This window comes from Syngnathus acus, chromosome 16, assembly GCF_901709675.1.
Source record: "Syngnathus acus chromosome 16, fSynAcu1.2, whole genome shotgun sequence".
NCBI classification, from domain to species: domain Eukaryota; kingdom Metazoa; phylum Chordata; class Actinopteri; order Syngnathiformes; family Syngnathidae; genus Syngnathus; species Syngnathus acus.
This window is the reverse complement of record NC_051101.1, coordinates 3,064,892-3,082,896: the sequence shown is the minus strand read 5'-3', so window position 1 is coordinate 3,082,896 and position 18,005 is coordinate 3,064,892. Positions and strand designations below refer to the sequence as shown.

At 45.2% G+C, this 18,005-nt stretch overlaps 3 protein-coding genes and 2 long non-coding RNA genes across 6 annotated transcripts; 3 read left to right on the top strand and 2 right to left on the bottom strand.

The window, feature by feature from the left end:
• Window positions 1-60: 60 nt before the first annotated feature.
• zgc:92606 (uncharacterized protein LOC100000242 homolog) lies at window positions 61-1,707 on the bottom strand. Its single transcript, XM_037273456.1, has 5 exons — window positions 1,493-1,707; window positions 943-1,032; window positions 786-864; window positions 526-644; window positions 61-422 (listed from the first exon to the last, which is right to left on the bottom strand). The coding sequence occupies exons 2-5, from the start codon at window positions 1,030-1,032 to the stop codon at window positions 357-359; spliced, it is 354 nt and encodes a 117-aa protein (XP_037129351.1). The 5' UTR covers window positions 1,493-1,707; the 3' UTR covers window positions 61-356.
• Window positions 1,708-2,109: 402 nt separating this feature from the next.
• On the bottom strand, window positions 2,110-11,373 carry arhgef5 (Rho guanine nucleotide exchange factor (GEF) 5). Of its 2 annotated transcripts, none has more exons than XM_037273169.1 (15): window positions 10,865-11,373; window positions 7,246-10,486; window positions 6,423-6,465; window positions 6,245-6,294; window positions 5,152-5,522; window positions 4,638-4,798; window positions 4,324-4,476; window positions 4,127-4,256; window positions 3,824-3,898; window positions 3,626-3,715; window positions 3,407-3,549; window positions 3,090-3,233; window positions 2,946-3,016; window positions 2,768-2,872; window positions 2,110-2,699 (listed from the first exon to the last, which is right to left on the bottom strand). In XM_037273169.1, the coding sequence occupies exons 2-15, from the start codon at window positions 8,663-8,665 to the stop codon at window positions 2,557-2,559; spliced, it is 3,099 nt and encodes a 1,032-aa protein (XP_037129064.1). In that variant the 5' UTR covers window positions 8,666-10,486; window positions 10,865-11,373; the 3' UTR covers window positions 2,110-2,556. The 2 variants fall into 2 exon arrangements, with proteins under 2 accessions (XP_037129064.1, XP_037129065.1); XM_037273170.1 differs by having other exon boundaries at window positions 7,921-10,486; window positions 10,865-11,372.
• LOC119135692 lies at window positions 3,495-4,270 on the top strand. Its single transcript, XR_005100596.1, has 2 exons — window positions 3,495-3,614; window positions 4,083-4,270. It is a non-coding gene; the product is annotated as an uncharacterized LOC119135692 (long non-coding RNA).
• A 1,456-nt stretch (window positions 11,374-12,829) lies between the features above and the next one.
• m6pr (mannose-6-phosphate receptor (cation dependent)) lies at window positions 12,830-16,270 on the top strand. Its single transcript, XM_037273387.1, has 7 exons — window positions 12,830-13,107; window positions 13,793-13,965; window positions 14,032-14,201; window positions 14,365-14,474; window positions 14,687-14,817; window positions 15,067-15,193; window positions 15,362-16,270. Exons 1-7 carry the CDS (start codon window positions 13,102-13,104, stop codon window positions 15,482-15,484), a joined length of 840 nt encoding a protein of 279 aa, XP_037129282.1. The 5' UTR covers window positions 12,830-13,101; the 3' UTR covers window positions 15,485-16,270.
• Window positions 16,271-16,419: 149 nt separating this feature from the next.
• On the top strand, window positions 16,420-17,321 carry LOC119135684. The gene is made up of 3 exons (XR_005100588.1): window positions 16,420-16,441; window positions 16,951-16,969; window positions 17,068-17,321. It is a non-coding gene; the product is annotated as an uncharacterized LOC119135684 (long non-coding RNA).
• The last annotated feature ends 684 nt before the right edge of the window (window positions 17,322-18,005 follow it).

Sequence of the window (18,005 nt, the reverse complement as noted above, 5' to 3'; positions counted from 1 at the left end):
GAAGCATTGCGCAAAAAGTGTTAAGTGACACGATATGCTAAAATTAACTGCTCATTATCATGCTTTTCTCGTCTTTATTTGCCACAAAAAAAATCCATGATTGCATCATTTACAAAAACAAAACTATGTTCATTAAATACACGAGTAAGAGAGGACGAGAGCGCCGGTTGAGATCATGGGACAACTTCTTTTTCCATCACTTTTTTTCATCAGCCTTGTAAAGAATCAAAAAAGTAAACATTTAATCGTAAATGAAACTGCAACTTTAGCCTGCGTGATTATTCATACACCAGCGTAGTGATATTAATGACGGCAGCTCCCGTCACCCCTCTTTCCCGTCGGCAACGTGTTCCCCTTCAGGCGCCGTAGACGCTCTCGTTGCTGTAGGTTATGTAGAGAAATAAGTCTTCTTCGTGGTGCTCCTGGAACGCAACGCAACAGCCGTGCACTTGTAATTTTTTTAGGATTGTGTTGAAGTACACGAGGGGTAAGGATTTATTTTCATATTATCCGTTGAGGTCTTACCTCGTAGACTGCAGACAGAGGCGAGCTGGAGGGGGGCATGGAGTTGTTGACAAAGAAGAAGAGCGCCTCCTCTGGTCTCAATGACACGCGCTGCCGGATTAGGAAACACAACTGGCCCACTGTCAGGGAGAGACGGCAGCGAACAACGTGAGATCAGCAGAAGGAGCACAATGTGCAGTGAAGCAAGGAATCCTCAAGGGAAACATTGTATTTATGTTCCTCCAGTACATGTTTACAAAATACTGTAGAGTTAAATGTACCTGTTAAATCTGAGGGCACCAAGTATTTCTTCTTATCCAGGTCAGGAGCTCGTGACCTCTGGGCCCTCTCCACAATGATCTGTTAAGAAAAAAATGGAGCAATGAATCAAACATCTTATTTTAACCTGCAAATTGAGATTTTTGTCATCAAGCTGACCGGTATCTTGTCAGGATGCTTGGCCCGGACGCGCTCTCCTTCCGCTCTCCTCACCTCCAGCGGTACCGAGCGCTGGTATTGACTCGCCATCTGGTGGCAATGACGTTGTCATTTTCAGACGTGGGCGGGGCAAAAGAATGTAAACAACGATAACGGACTCGGAATAGTCTTTTTCCTCCCCACGCGGTTTAGCTACTTATCTCGTTTCTGGCCTCCAAGTTTGGTCAAATGGTCGAAATGGAGCAAAATAAAAACAAAACTATGGCGATTGGCCTCCACATGGTCGAAATGGAGCAAAATAAAAACAAAACTATGGCGATTGAGCAACAATGCCGCGTCACGTGACGTCACAACATCAGTGTTGAACTTGGTTGATTTGACAGCCGAATTCCCATAAACAACCTAATCGAGGCTGACGAGCGGTCAGTTCAGCACTATTTGTCTAGATTGTGGTACTATTTGTAAAATGTAGTGATGTTAACACGAATCAAGCAGCTGCTAACGTTGCTTTGAGGACCATGTAGCAATACCTCGTTTCTGGTTTACGTACCTTCAAGACAGCTTAAATACGATCCTCAATATCAGAGCAAGTCCAAAAAACCCTGCTTGTCTATCGCGTCAAATAATTAACTACTGTAGAAAAATGTTTATCGCTCTGATTACTTTTTTGATCATTTTTGGGAGTGCAACCGAATGTAAAGATGTCGTCTGACGTTTTCCGTTCCTCGAAAACAACAAATGTGACACGGTCGGCCCACAATATTTCTGACCAATCATTGGATAGCAATGTTGACTGACAGTAATGCCAGACCATTTGAATTGCACTACAAAATAACTTGCTGTGATTTCATTGGTGAATAATCTCTAGTGATGTGACAATCCGCCAATCGGTGCTTTCGGGACAATCTTAAAAAAACGCCCCCAACGTATACGTGCTCGACGTGTTCCGCATACCTTGGGATCAACGTGAAGGAACTTGCACTGGTACTATTCCAATGCAGGTGGAAATTTGGAAGATAAACGGTATACTTTTAAAAGGTCGAATTATTTTAAAACAATTTATTATTGCTGTTGCCAGAGCTAAAGGTGCAGCTATCAAATGTCACCTCTGCTGATTTCTGTAGCTGTGTTTATATAAATGAACATTCCAGTAAGTGCGTTCCCACGTGCGTGATTGAAATTTGAATTTATTGAAACATGTTCACTGTGTCCCTAAAACGTTCTGTATATTTAAGAAGTTGCCATTTTTTTTACATTGAGCGCTGTCAAGGTCTCCTGCATGCAGGAGCTCGCGTTGCATTAATACATGCGCGCTTAACTCATCTATGCCACTCGAATAGATATACAGATGTATTATTTTCCTCATAACATTTCTTGGGAAAATATTTCTGCTTTTGAAAACACATATTATAACCACACACAGTTTGTGATGAGGATAAAAAAAAAAAAATCATAGAGTCCACAAGTCCAGGCCTCATCTACTGTGGTCTTGCATTGCTCCAATGTCTTTGATTAAAAGGCAGGAATCCACATTCAGAAACAGAGACTCTCCAAATCATCCCAAGAGGAAATGTAAGGCAAGCGGATGCATGAGTCTGTCGCTTTCTGTCCCGCTCATACCGCGGCCGTGGCCGTCGTGAGCTTGAGGGCATCTGACAGATTGCGCTGTCGGACCCTGGTGTTGCCGATCAATTCCAAATGCGAGTCCGGTACCCATCCGCGATGCCGATCGGACAGTCTGGTGCCCTCGACCCAATCTGGGGAAAGCCATAGAAAGCCATGAGGAAAAGAAATCAAATGGATTACAAGTTTGAGATGGTCTTACGGTCGCTGCTTTGTTGGTGCACCAGTATGATGTCAGCTTTTTCTAACGACAACTCATCCGGCTGCTGGGCCACAAACGCTCTGATACACTGCATCTGTGGGAAATCTAAAAGGAAATGAAAAATCATGTTAGATTTTATAATATGGATGGTTGATTAATGAGGCAATGAGGCATTTACCTTGAGCTGAAGAAAAATCCACTTCAGGGTGAGGACGTGAAAGGGCGGATATCCAGCGTAGCTTATCACTCCTGAAGGAAACAAAAGGCAAAAAAAATGATTGCATATTTCCTCAGCCTTTTGTGACTTTACACCGCCTCTTACTGTGTGTCGGTCCTTAGCAGCAGCGACTTGCTGGACATGTGGAGCCTGAAAAGGTTCTTCTGCAGGGAATGAAGTTTGACACGGCAGTTCTCCACTCGCAGCTCCTCCACGGGAGCGTGGTCGATCACCGTAAATCGCCCCCCCCTGGATATGGGAAAGTGATAATTAGATATCTTGATTGACGTGAATAATTTGAACGTCAGAGTGATTTGACTCAAAGATAAAAAGATGGGGCAGATGCGTGAAGAACGGGATGTTGTTGCAAGTCGCCAACCCAGTCAGAGTCAAAATAAATAAATAAACGCCGACTCACTCACTCTTTATGTTGCGAAACCAGCAGGTAGTCGTTGAAGAGGTGCATGTAAATATTCCTCTCTGTGTCCTTTAGGGAGAAGTCCATCAGTTCGGTGACCAGTCCCTCTCGTACCAACCTCCGAGACTGACTGATGAGAGGAAGAGTCTGCCAGCAAGATCATATTGTCAGCATTGATCGCCACTTTAAATTTCCACAGAGAAAATCCAAAGGTTTGACGCACCCTGCACTCAAAGTCCACCTTGGCGCTGAGACACACCAACGACTCGATGCTTTTCATTTGGGAGATGCTGTCGTTGCTCTCTTGGATCAGCTGGAGGGCACCAAAAAAAAAAAAATTAATGGTTATAACCTGGCAAGCGGCATAAAAAATAATGACCAGCAGAGGGAGACAGAGCGGGAAGCCTGAATGAAAATTGACCTTTTCTAACAGTCTCAAAGCTTTAATAGCCTGCGTCGCTTCTGGGGTGCCCGCAGTTGTTCTCTTCACGATATTCTGCGGAGGGAACAATAAAATGTTTGTTAAAAAAATGTAATCAAATTTAGAGGTAGAAATATGCCTCGAAAGTCACACACTGTAGATTTTGAATTGTTGCGAGCTCATAGAGCAATTTTGCATGTATGTTTTGCTTTTTCTTTGTCTTTTTGCAACAATTTAAATATATCCAACTTGGCACCAGGATGACAGGGAAAGAAGTTCTGTTAGGAATGAGCACAAATTCACCTGGACCAGCAGTTTGATTCGTGTTATTCTTTGGAATGGAAGGACGAGGAAGGAACGAAGGGGGAGTCTCTGACAAACAGGACTCCTCTCCAACTTCTCCACGATGCGCTTAAAGCCTGGATTCTCATTCCTGGAAAAAAAAAATTGAAGCAGTCGAAAAATACATGAAGCAGTTGAGAGGATGAATCGTTTCTTACATGAGTCTCTGGTAGGTGGCGTCCTGATAGGACTGGTTGGTGAGGTAGGGAACGTAAACCATCTTGAAGCGCTGGCAGTGGCGGGCGATGATGTCACACACGGTAAAGTGCATAATGTCAGACTCCAGCCGCTCCTCCAGCTTTGACAAGAAACTAAGACGTGAGACATCAAAAGTGGTTATTTGCGCCGCTTGCGACTCTTAAAAATGTAAATGCTCGGCGGGACGAATTAAAGCAGCGAGCGGGTCGTATGTGACCCACGAGCCATATGTTGCCCACCACTGTTAAAGCTACAAAGCCGCATCCCATCTGACCTGTGACTGATGGCGCGGACGTCGGCTAGCCGGGAAAAGAGCCAGTTGCGATCCTGGGTGGTCAGTAGCGACCCCAGCTGTTTGGACTTGACAAAATGCTCCACCACGATGTCCAGACTGCGGCAGTAGGACGCCTCAGATGTCACCACTTCAAATCGCACCTTGAAATGAAAAAAAGAGGAACACAATGTGACTGATGCCCGTCCGCCTGTTCTCCATGATGTCTTTTTGGCTTGACTGGAAAAAAAGTGGAAGTGTCAATTCTGTTGAAAAGCTAACTGGCAAAGGCGGACCTGACTTTTTTTCAAATGAACGATTACGCAATCGCTGCTTGGAGAACGATGGGGAAACTCTGGTATTTTTGTACTATTTTGTAGCAGCTTGAGTTATGAGGTAATCACAGAATGATTCGTTTTGGTTACGCTTTGTTTAAAGCAAAACAGCCATTTGTAGAAATAAAATGAGGCCCCAAAACAGAGTGATCATGTAACAAAGAGCAGTCCTGCTGCCTTACCTCCTGAAGACGCCTCTTGTCTTCCGTGAGGTCCTCCAGCTCGTTGCTATTCCTGACTCCCGGCAGCTCTCGCCACAGCGTGGCCGACTGCGTGAGCGAGATGGAGAGGCGCGGCGACGAGGGCCTGCCCTCGCTCCTGTGGGGCTCGGGCAGAGGCAAACTTCTCACGCTGGTGACAGAGCCCGCATGGGACAGGGAGTGGGGGTGCGGGACCGGGGGCAGCGGCGGGAGAGGTCGGCGGGCCGGAGGCGGCGACGCGGCCGGAGAGGCCGAATTGTCCTCGCCAACCGAGAGGATATCGGAGCGAGACTGGCGCAGGATTTCGGAGTTCTGGGCCGCTTCGCTGTACTGCTGGTAGAGTTGAGCGCGATCTTTCATGGTGAGGAGAAAAAGAGGGCAAGAAGAGGATGTTAGAAAAAAAAAAAATGAAGTACAGGAAGTTAAAGACAAGAAACTAGACAAAACTTGATCAAATAGGGCAAGTTTGCATTTTTAGTACGCTAATACTTTTCATTTGGTTCAAAATAAATTGAACTATGATATGTCTGTCTGTGTCTGATTTACACATATTCGCTGGAATGCAAAGTTAGTAGCAGCAGTTTTTTTCCCCGCAAGGTTGTAGATACGAAAGCTTGCGCAAACCTGCCTGTTGCTCGCGGACACACACATATAGTCTACAATGCCTCAACACACACACTCCACTTCTATGTGAGTCAAGAGCAGGCAGACTTTTGTTTTAGCTTCTCCAAACACATTTTTTTGCTTTTCATTTGTATCATTTTGGTCAGAGCTGCGTGCGGTAAGAGGCGGAGGTGTTGTGAGCTAGTGTTTCTGCCCGGATGAATCACACAAGCTGAAGGGAAATGAGCCAATGCGTCACGCTTTTCCCGTCTGTAGATACACATCTGAAGGCACGTTGCCCAGCCAACTAATACACTCGATTAAGATTTATTAGGAAAATAACACCCAAAACAAGCGTGGAATGTTTTCTGACTGTAGAGTTCTATTTCTTCATCTTTGCATAATGGAGAGCAATTCACTTAGGTCATTATGTACTTTTGCATGTGCCATAGATGGGAAATGAGTTACTCACTGAAAAACTTTGAATTCCTTTTCCGTCTCCCAATTGTGTCCAAAACGTTCCTGAAGAAACACAACACCAGTGTTTTGTTTATAACAAGAAAAATAACAACAACATACATGGATTTGAAACTACGCTTTAGTGTTGAGCATCACAAAAGTATTTTCTAAAGTTGACTTTTTGGACTCACCTCAGGTCCACCTCTCCCCAGCTTTTACAGCGATCATCCTCGTCTGGAAGAAGAAAGTTTCCAGTTGTCAAAACATTGTACGTTCCCATCAAAGTATCACAGTGAAAATGGTAAAGAAGTACAAAGATTAAATGCTCGAGTTAGTCCGAGGGACTTAAAGAAGTTAAAAAATGAAATGCTCGAGTTAGTCCAAGGGACTTTGGTGACATTGAAGCTGTTCAACTTCTGAGTACTACTCCTTCAATCAACTTCTCTTGGTTTCCTTCACTGCCTGCACTTGACTCCGCCCACCACCCACCCAACCACAACGTTACCTGTGATGCGTGGGGCCGCACAATCGCGTAAGACTGACAGTAAAGACGAGTCTTCCGATGAAGTCAAATTGTGAGATTTCATCATCAGATGTGGGTTTGTGACAGTGGCATGCAATGATGCAATATTCTGGAAATGTGAGGTTTCAAGGCATTGATCAAAACAAGAGAGAGCACAATCAAGTATTCTACAAGGTGCCCCAAAAAACTCATTTGAAATATAACATCTTTGGCAAAAAATATTAACCCATTCATTGCCAGCCCTTTTAAGACGTCTTTAGCCATCAATGGCAGTGAATGAGTTAAATGGGCGACAGATTCTGAGAAAACAACTTCATTCTTACCGACAGGTACCCCCCTCAAAACAGGCTGATTCCATCAGAACAGCTACTACAAAGTCATTTTTTGATATTTTTTGGGGGCACCTCCTATTTTGGATCATTTAAGAAAACAGGCAGTTGATTGGTGAGCTAAGAACCATCAGAATCAGGGACCGCCTCCTCTTTGGTTACCTGTTGTAGTGAATATTCGAGTTCTGCGATCGCCGGCAACACCTTCCTCCTCTTCCACCTCTACAAGCACCTCGTTTCTTCTTTCGGTGGTCTTACGGATGCCCCGTCTCCTCAAACGGGCCTCGGAACCCAAGTCCCGGAAACTGGAGGTGCTCGTCAGAGCGGCGCCTCCCCGTTTCCTTGCTTCCGGGTCTGCTCCGTCTGTGCTAAGCTCATCTGGTTCTGACTCTGCACTTGATGAGTCCTGATCCTGCAGCGAACCTGTCTCCTGCCCCTCCCTTTTGCCTTCTGCCTCTTCATCATCTACCTCATCATCATTACCCTCTGTGGAGGGTTGGAGGAGATCCAATTGAGACGGATAATTGAGAATGGGGCAGCTGCTCGGCTTATACAGCGTGTTGCTCACGCTCAAATATATCTCCGTTTCCTTCTGTCTGCTCGCCTCTTTCTCAGTCTCTGACATCTTTACCTCGTTGTCTGTCTCCTCGGCCATTTTCACGGCTACCTTCTCTGACCGCAGCTCGGGCTGAGGCTCAGATTCTATATCCACGGCCGAGTTTGGATCCTCCTTCCCTCGTGTGTCAACCAATGTGTCAGCGCGAGTGTACGCGGATGTGTCAGCATGCATGGCCGAGAGCCGGTGAGCATGCATGTCTTCCTGGCCTTGCCCCATACCTCTCAGTCCCTCCACATCCTCCTCCAGCTCCAGCTCGGGTTCGGACTGCGGCTCGTCCTCTCTCGGTTTCCTGAGGTGCATTTCCGCAGTCCCTTGCGCAACCTCGTCCGCTCGGCTCGTCTCGGTCCGTGCGGGTCCTCGCTCTCCCGAGCCGGGGTCTTCTGTCAGGTCCTCGCCCGAGTGTCCCAGGATCTCCCTTACCACGTTTTTGGCCCACTTAAGGTGAGGGGCTTGTGAATGACGCTTCGGCTCCTCTGACATGCTCCACGCGCCGCTCATTCGGATGCGAATGGCTTCTTTCTCTTCTGGGCTCATGTCTTCAACGTTGAGTCCTTCTAAGGCAGGCAGAATTTGCTCAAACGTCAGCTGTGAGTAGACATCGGCGTAAGGATTCCTCGGGGGAGGAGACGGTCCTTCCCTCTCTACAATTTCTTTACTCTTTTCCCTCCACTTCATGAGGAGTTTTTCAGTCTGTGAATCCCTTTTAAAAGGCCCAATTTCGGCGTACGGGTGCTCCGCTTTCCTCGCTTTCATGTCTTGCGGAGAAAGCGTTTCTTGGTTGTCCTCTGTACACCTGTTGTTGTCCCCGTCAGCCTCCCGTTGGCTGTTCATCACATGCTCATCATTGCTCATCGGTGACGGGCGTAGGTCATCAGGAGGTTGCCAGCTGACATCATCGCTGCTTTCCGAAAGGAGGTTGCGGCTTTCGGCTTCTTCCTCCTGCTCAGCAACTGACGGCGACATCCTGTCAGTCTTCGCTCGTTCTAACGTTTGCCCGATCACGCAGAAGACGTATTTGGGCTTCCCAGCCGGTTCTTCCTCATTAGCATTTTCCTCCCTCGTCTGCGGCTCACGTCCGAGAGTCGGAGGAGTGTCTCTCGAAACCCCGCCCCCCCCAAAAGTCCTGACAGTCCAGAAACTCCTCTCGCTCGTCCTCGTCGTCACCGCCGCTCGACACGGTCACGAAGCCGTCCTCTCCTGAGTGTATTCGCTCACTATCTGGCCTCCACCCTGTCTCACTTCCCCTTTCGCTCTCCTCGCTGTTGCTCTCTCTCTCTGCATCCCTCTGCCAGCTTAGCCCCATACCTCCATGGCTGCCATCTAACTCCCCTGGGACCTCCTCTTCCCCGTCTACGCTGACCCCCTCCCGTCTCCGACTATCAACTGGTCCTGCCTGTGCCTCCCTCCCCTCGTTCCACTCGCCGGGCTTCTCTCTGTCTGCAAAGTCATCCTCCAGAGACGACTGTTGGCTGTTCCTGCCCCTCGCTGGTTCTAACCACATCCGTCTCTGCTCCATCTCATTTTTGCCTATCTCACTTCTCCTTTGCTCTTCTCTCTTTGCACTCCTCCTGTCGTCCCGCTGGCTGTCCTTCCCCGACTCCCCCTCTTCTTCTCTGCCTCGCCTGCGTCGCGTGTCATTGTCCATATCGCTGCTCCACTCACCACTACTCTGAGATTTCGGCGGCGCCCTCGAGGCCGCCTCCCTGAGGGTTGTGTCATCCCCCCTAGGGTCAGCCTCTCTTTCCTGTCTTTGCCTTTCCTTCCTCGGCCCGTGCGCCCTGTAGTGCTCCTTCTCTCTCCTGTCTCTGGACTGTCCCCCCCCCTCCCACGCTACTCTCCCACCGTCCTCCCTATGTCTGTCCCTCTCCTCCCCCGTCCCGACACGGTCTCTGTGCCGGTGTCTGTCCGGCTCCCTTGCTGAGCTGCCCTTGCTGTCCCCCTCACTTCTGCTGTGTTGATATGTCAACTCCTCCCGCTCTCTGCTGCCCCTCGTTTTTTGCCGCCTTCTGTCTCGGTCATCGCTGTCTCCCTCGCTCCTCGTGCCCCTCCCTCTGGCTGTCTTGTAGGCCCTCTCGCTGTCGTGATACATCCCCCTGTCTCTCCGACTGTGCGGTGAGGGCATCCTGGCCTCCTTGCCTCCCACGTTTTCTCTTCTTCTTGACTCCATGTCTTTCCTGTTTTCTCTGGGAGGAGGGTTGGACTCTTGATATCGTTGCCGGGATTTTTCATAGTTTCGCCATTCGCCTCTTTCTCGCTCCCTCTGATGAGTTCGATCTCTTTCGCGCTCCCAGTCGTCCGCCTCGGTCCTTCTCGGCTTGTCTCTTTGGCGCCTCTGCTCGCGTCCTTCATCCCGTTCGCGACTTCTTCTCATCCTGGGAAATGTGTCACCTTTCCCCATGCTCCATTCCATCTCCCGCCCAATGACGCTCTCGACATTTGACAGCGGCCTCCCATTTTTCCTTTCATCGTCTCGCCTCCTTTCTTGGCCAGCCTCCCTCGGCCTGGTCTTTGGACCTCGGTCTCGCTCGTAGTATCTCTCACGGGGTTCTGTATCTCTGTACCTGGGCTTGTCTTTCATTTTCTCCCCTTCCCGATCCCGCCGTCCCTCTTTGTCTCGGCCGCTTTCCCACTCTGCCTGGGCAGTCATGGCTGGCCTTGGACTTGGATCCCTGGAGATTCTTCCGCCTGGCTGAAGGCTGCGGTCACACGTCTTTATATTTGATGAATTGTCAAAGAGGGTGCAATTTGGCCTTTTGGTCCCCATGGTACCATAATTTGGAGAACCTTAAAGACATTTCACACAGTTAAGTCACAAAAGAATTCAAATCAAAGTAACATCTTATATAATGAAGTACAAATAAAGACGTCAACACGTTTTGCTTCAGCCAGTTTTACATCTCCACTGTTACAGAACTGAATGATACATAGTAGCTTCATGCATGTCTGCCAAAGAGCAGAAAGGAACACCCAGGCCGCAGAGAGAGAAGAAAAGGTGGCACCCTGGTACAGTTTGCTAAGAATGCAGCACAAACCTGCAAAGCGCCGCATACCAAAGGAGGCCAAAAGGCCGGTTACACATAGGCACGGCATTTAACATGCAAGTCACGACAGAATAGAAAAAGACTCACGGTGGTGTATATGTGGAAATCACAAGACACTCACCTGAATGTGAAGTCGTGGGGAGAGCTGGTCTCCCCCCGGTCCTGCTCAGCTCTCAAGCATAGGGATTGCACAACACACAAGTCTGCATTTTTTGCTTTCACCTTGTCCGTGGTGACTTATTTAATCTCAAGCATATTTCCAAAATGAAGCTGCTTATCTAAGAGTGGCGGAAAAAAAGCCAAATGTTTACGCCTGAACTCTCCTCCACTTTCTCGCTGCCTCTCTCTGGCTCTCCCCACCTCCTTCCTTCTTCAAATTCCCAAACAAGTCTCAACAGATTGACACTTATCTTGTCCCCTCCTCCTTCAACCCCCTTGTGCCTTGTTATACTCTAGAAGCCGATCTCACTGAACTGCTTTCTCATAAATCAAACAAATATTTTTGCAGGCTCTTGTCCACTTCTTTCGCTTCTCTTAGCTGCGCAGCATGAAACTCCCAGGAAGAAAAGTACTCAAGTCGCTGGCTGCGCTGTCCTGCCCCATTCTTCTTTGACCAAAGACAGGAAGTACACCTCCTTGGGGGAGTGGCTGCTCAACACACACACACACAACTTCGCAGCCAGGTAAGGTGGTAATGGAGCAGGAGGGGGAGGGGAGAACCGAGGCCTTGGAAAATAACTCCTGCATTCCCCAGAGTGGTATTGGGGAGGAGAATGAGAAGGAAAAACCCATTTCGGAATTATTAAAAAATAGATTAGGAAATCACAGAGGAGAGAGCACAACCTCATAACAAAGTTGTTTGTGATTCAAAACGACTTGTTTTTCCAATTTGGATGAAGTCACTCGTCATTCCATTGCGTTTGTTTGTGCACACATTTTGGTTTTATTTAGAAGGATGCAAATACCAAGCACACGACTCATGAAGCACATAAATAGTTTTGAATACATTTGATTGAAATCTTGGGTTTTCCATTGTTTTTATTATCATTGTTGTCATATTTTTATACGTGTCTGTTTTTAATTTCATTATTTTACTGTTTGCACAGGAGAATTCCTTGTTAATGTTCTGCACACATTCTTGGAAATAACCTTGATTGTGATGGATTGAATCTGATGCGCAAGGAGAGTTGACATATTTTTGTTGGAATGGTTGAGCAACGGTACAAGGCTATATTTGTCAGGATCATAAATTGAATAACTGTGGCCCTGAGCGCTGCATTTAGAAACTAACTTATTTAGTTCGTCCTCATCCCTAAGGAAATGCAGTCAGTCGCTGTTGAAGTGAAGGGGCTTACATGGTCATTTTTTAGGTTGGGACGCGACTGTTATGCAAACTAACCTCTTTGGTTTTGATTGGTTCATGGTCCATTCACATTGAATGGAAATGAATAACTTTCAAGATACAAAAGGTAGGCTTATCATCTCAAATGGGCTACTAGATATCAGTTAATCAGATGATGTTGTCATTTCAAGACGTTTTCTACTGCAGTCTGCTGATTTGATTAAAAGGAGAAGAAAATGGCATGTTTGTAATGTAATGTTTAAACCATTATCAATTTTGATTCATTAGAGTAGTTTTAGAAACTGAAAACGAGTCTTTGAAACATTTTTTTAAATTCTAGAGTTAAACACTAAAACAGTCATCATGCCAGTAAGCTTGTGACGTACATTTCCACTATACTGTATGCATATTAATTAGAGGGAAATTATTTTCTCTGCAGAGCTTTTTCCATTGTGCCAGGCAAAACGGGTATTGCATATTTACGATAAAAAAAATCTTTTTTTTTTTTTTAATAAATTTACTTGAAAGTGTATATCCAGTGTATCTATAGTGTAAGCATTTTTGTCACATCTTGTGAGAACCATGCCAGATATAAATAATTTTTATGATTCAACTATTTCCCCACAGTAATAATTTCCCAGCAGCATTTTGCCGTATTTATCGTTTACACGGTGGCGCTTCCGGTCAGCTGACTTAGCGCGCAGGAATCTGGCGCTTGTCATAGGTGGCTTGTGTCACGTGATTGCATGTTTAGTTTCACTTCCGCACTTTGGTAACTGTTCTGCTTACATCACGTTAGCAGGTCGGCTGGCGTTAAAAGCATTTCCTTTAAAGAGATAATCATCCTACTAAAGCAGCCAAGACGTTTATAATCTTCTGTGATGATGTCATAATTTGACTTGAGGACACATGTGAAGCAACGTGTCCATTAAAGTCAACCAGGAAGTGGCGTGAACGTTGCAACGCTTCAGTAACTGGCTGCTTGATTGGACGCCAAACTGCAGCTAAAAGCAGAAATGCAGGTACGTTAACGAGATACTGCTCACACTTTCCCCCTGATCCTTATTTGTTAAGCTTAGCAAAAAGCCTCCTACGTTTGGAAGCTGTTACTACTGTTACGATTGCAGTTCAAGTGTTTGTTTCCTGATGAAACATACACGCACCAGTACAATAAGTTCTTTGCTTGGATCCTTAAATGGTCTCAAGGAGGATCTTTGCTCATCGGTAGACTTCATTATCCATTAACACGAAACGTCATCACCATATCTTTGAAGCCGTTAAATGCCACGTTGTTTTTGAGTCCATTAGTACTTTGAATCAATACTGTATTTTGCTCATGTAGATTTTCAGACGTTTCCGTTACATAGATACTATGTACAATCACAGTAAAAATGTTTTATTCGTATTTAACAAAAACGACCTAAAATATTATTGCAATGCTAGGTAAATAAATTTGATGTAATACTGACCTGAAAAATTGCTCCCTTGAAAAAATGAGAAGTCCTAAATCTGATTGAATTAGATTTCATAATTCAAAAGTAGACGTAGAATTAGTATTTTATTTGCATTCTTTTCTCTAGTAGTGTCTTACTATGGGTCATATTCTTATGTACTTAAAAGGGAAATACAACTGAAATGTACTTAGGCTGTGACTCTTTTGATTACCACCAGAGGGGGTGATAGACACTTAATTTTGTATTTTTTCAGGTGTTGACGCATCCCATCGGAAGGTGTCTCTTGGTGTGGACACTGGTGGTCCAGCTGGTCCTGCAAGGAAGTGGAGCGTACGCTGACAGCACCACCAAAAACTGTAAACTTACATTTGAGTCCGAGTCTGAACGCAAAGTCCTCCAGCGAATAGAGTCGCTCAGTCACAGGAAGTAAGTCAAGCTCCGACGCCCACGAGCAATGCAAACGTTCACTAATGTAAATCTCCCTCACGATAGCTTTTCAGCGGAGGCCAAGATTGGAGAGGCCAAGTACTCGTATGTTTTCCGGTTGTGCGCCGATGCAGGCGGGGTTCCCGGAGCCGGCGTCATTCAAGTGGAAGGAGAGAAAACTGAGAAGAAAATCACCGTGATTGGCATGTACAACGCAACAGAAGTCATCGGAGGAAGTGAGTTGCTGTTCAAACCACATACGCAACGTTCCCACCGTTTTATATGGGCACATATTGACATATTAAGCGTCCATTTAATTCTTTCAGCATGATTCTGTCATTTGTCCTCTCTCATTGTAGTTCCTAAATTTCTTTTTTTTTTTGGACTTCTTCTTTGTAGGTGACTATGTGTGGCTGCTCTACGGCAACGGAGAAAATTACGATACCCACTGTTCTCAGGAACAGCGAAAAGCCATCCTGATGATTTTCTGCAACCGGAATTTTGAAGTGGTGAGTAGGTGGATTTAGAACACAGACAAAAAAATGTAAGGCCATTCCTGTGCTGGGAAAGAAGGTGTCTCACAAATGCATTCATTGTCATTACCATATAGTCATTGCAAACAAAACTAGGCAATCATATCTGTGTCACACAAAAGCCGCAGAAACAAGGTATAAAGATTTATTTTTTATTTTTAAGGAATTTTACCATCATCTATTTTCAGGGCCAGCTGGAGATTGTGCAAGAGAACAGGGAACGGGTGCAGAACTGCTTCTACCAGTTCAAGCTTGAGACCAGTGCCGTGTGTCCGCCTCTTGAGTACAAACTCAGCACCGGCTCCATCATACTTATTGTGTGAGTACATCGCAGGATGGGATGTAATACACTCAACCTACTAAAACAATACTCTGAACAAAGCCACATGTCAGTTATGAGGGTGTGCACACTTGTGCAAACACATTATCTCTATTTTTAACTGGGAAAAAAAATAATTTGCATATGGGTAAAAGGACAAAATGTTTCCTGGCATTTGAACACATGGTGTGTAGATTTTTCCTATCCACTCTTGAGTACACCATTTCTCATTCTCAATTCATCTTCCAGCGTGGTCTGTCTTGTGGCCGTATACCTGATTGGAGGGTTCCTCTACCAGCGGCTCATCGTGGGGGCTAAAGGCATGGAGCAGTTTCCCAACTATGCTTTCTGGAGAGAGGTCGGCAATCTCTCGGCAGTAAGTCCCGAGTCGCCGTCAACGTTGTCGCATCAACTCCAACTTCTAATTGTGTGAATGCTAAAGATACTCGCACGCGTTATTCCTATTTTCAATTCAACGTAATCACCCAGGCATGATTTTTCTCCAGAGTTTACTAACGTTCTGCACACACGATCCTCTCAACAGGACGGTTGCGACTTTGTGTGCCGCTCACGAGATCGAGAGGAGCCTCCGACTTACACGGGGGTGTCCACTGAGCCCCTGGACGAGGAGCCAGAAGAAAGGGACGACCACTTGTTACCGATGTAAGCCGGTGGCCAGTCAGTAGCTTTTCACTGTGTGACTTTACTGAGAGCTTTGATGAAACTCCGTTCTCGGTCCGCTTTGAGTGCACGTTTGTTACCTCGCTGGATGGTAAACAAACGAGGGATTCGTCCAGGTTTACGATGAGGCTTCGTCTCAAGAAATCTGAAGAAACTTAAGTTTCTACCTGCTTAGCCTGATACAATATATTTAGCATTTTTTCCCCCCATGCTTATGTCAGAGAATGTTAAAACTATCTACTGTGGGCCATGAAACTCTGCTGCTCCTTTAAACTTTAGTTTAGGACGGGTTACATAATGTGAATGTTCATATTTAGCTATGACGGCTTGGGCTTTAACACCGCTGAATTAAATGGTTTCAATTCTCTTAGTCACAAACTGTTACAGTTAGAATATGACCTACATATTTAATATATAAATAAAACAGCTACTAATTAATCCAAATCAGTTCCCTTTACATCTCTCTAAAGGCAAATGTACGCAGATGTATGAAAATAAGACACACAGTATGTGTGAGTATATTTTGATAAAATACATACACTTTTACTGCAAAAGACCAAAGTTGATAGAAAAAGTTATTTAACTCCATATGATGTCAAGGGACATCCAATGAAATAAATGAGAATGACTTGTTTTTTTGTTTTGTTTTCTACATTTAATTTCATTAAAAATTGAAACGAGAAAACAACCCATGATGTCACTGCTTGGTTTGCATCAATTCCAGCGTCGTTTAATATTATTTAGTGACTAATCTGTGGGAGTCCTGGATCAAGCCAAAAAAATATTTGTTTACGCCACAATAGTTTGTACTTTTTGCAGTCACCTTCATCTTGCCGGTCAACCGGTCAGCTCGTTCCTACGTGTTCGTACAGATTCAGTTTGATTTCTGCGCTACATTTTCACCGATTTCATCCGAATTATGGCTGATTTGCTATCCAATGAAGTTGGGCATTTGGATGAAGAATCCAAGAAACGTTACCGAGATAAGTTGAACCTTGTTGGCACAACGGATCCGTACCTTTTACCGAGAAGCATGCTAAAATCACCTGAGCATTTTGCAACAGCCGACCTGCCTGATCTCTCTCATCCAGATATTTATAATTACCTCGTCGATTCACCATCTCCGTACACTGGAAAGGACCTTAAGGCATACAAGAGTCTGGATGCCTACAAGTATTTTACAGCAGGTTTTGTGCATGATGGGCTGATATGGCAGATTCCAAACAAGAATCGATTTCTTCTCATGACCAAGGTAAGGAAAATATATTGAAATCTGAGAAATGAATTCCTACAATAAAACATTACATAATTTCCAACTATTCAGTATAGAGCTTATGCAACAATTTCTACAAAAATACTTTTTAGAATTCATGCTTGATAATTCCTTTTGGTCTCTTGCTCAAAATGAACCAGGTTTAAATTTTCAAGCTAATTTAATGAATGATTCATGAGAAAATTTACCAAATGCCAGGTAAAATATGCATAAATGGACAGTAAGAGGTCTAGCCTTGTATATTATATCCAAATTAGGGACTGATAATAATATAAGGTATGTCATATCTGTTTCAGGTAAAACACTCTCAACGGATGAATGATCCTCCCCTCAGACCTTGGGTAGCAATAGCGAAAGATGGTCAGATCCTGTGCTGCCACTGTACCTGCATGGCTGGATTGGGTGAAACATGTTCACATTCAGCAGCATCCCTGTTCGCCCTGGAGACATTAATACGTATGAAGACGGCCACTTCATGCACATCACTACCTTGTCAGTGGCTGAAACCATCAGCATCGCACATAGAATATGCTGAAGGATGCAATATCGGTTTTGCCCGTCCAGCCCAGAAACGAAAGTCAGAAGTTTCAACTCCTGAGGAAAGTGCTGCGAGAAAACTGCTGAATGTTCCTCCACCAACTGAAGAGCAGAAAGCTGCCTTTTACAAGGCTTTGTCTGAATGCGGTGGAAGACCAGCAATTTTGAGCATTGTCCCTGACTATGCTGACAACTTTGTGCCAAGGGCAGTGAAGCGAAAGCTTCCTGTACCTCTCTCACAGCTGTACGATTCTGGCAATATGAAACTCAGCCCAGATGAACTTGCACTAAAATGCTGGTCAGAGCTGGAAAAGTTACATTCCATTACCAGAGAGCAGGTTTGTATTTTTTTCGCACTTTCGTAATTAATATATATATCATAAATAATTTATTGTTCTCCAACCTGTTACAAATAATCTAATCATAGTGAAAACAACTTTTATTAAAATGTTTTTCAGATATCTGCGGTTGAAGAAGAGTCCAGGGGCCAAGCAACATCAACAACTTGGTTTCAACAAAGAGCTGGGCGAATTACGGCCTCGAATTTTAAGGCAACGACCAGGACCAATGTCTCAAAGCCATCCAAGTCAATGATCAAGAGAATCTGCTTCATTCCATGTACAGCGTTTCAAACTGTCCTTCAGTTCATCAAGTTCTGCACGCAGATTTTTACACTCTGCAGTGAGGGAATCCATTG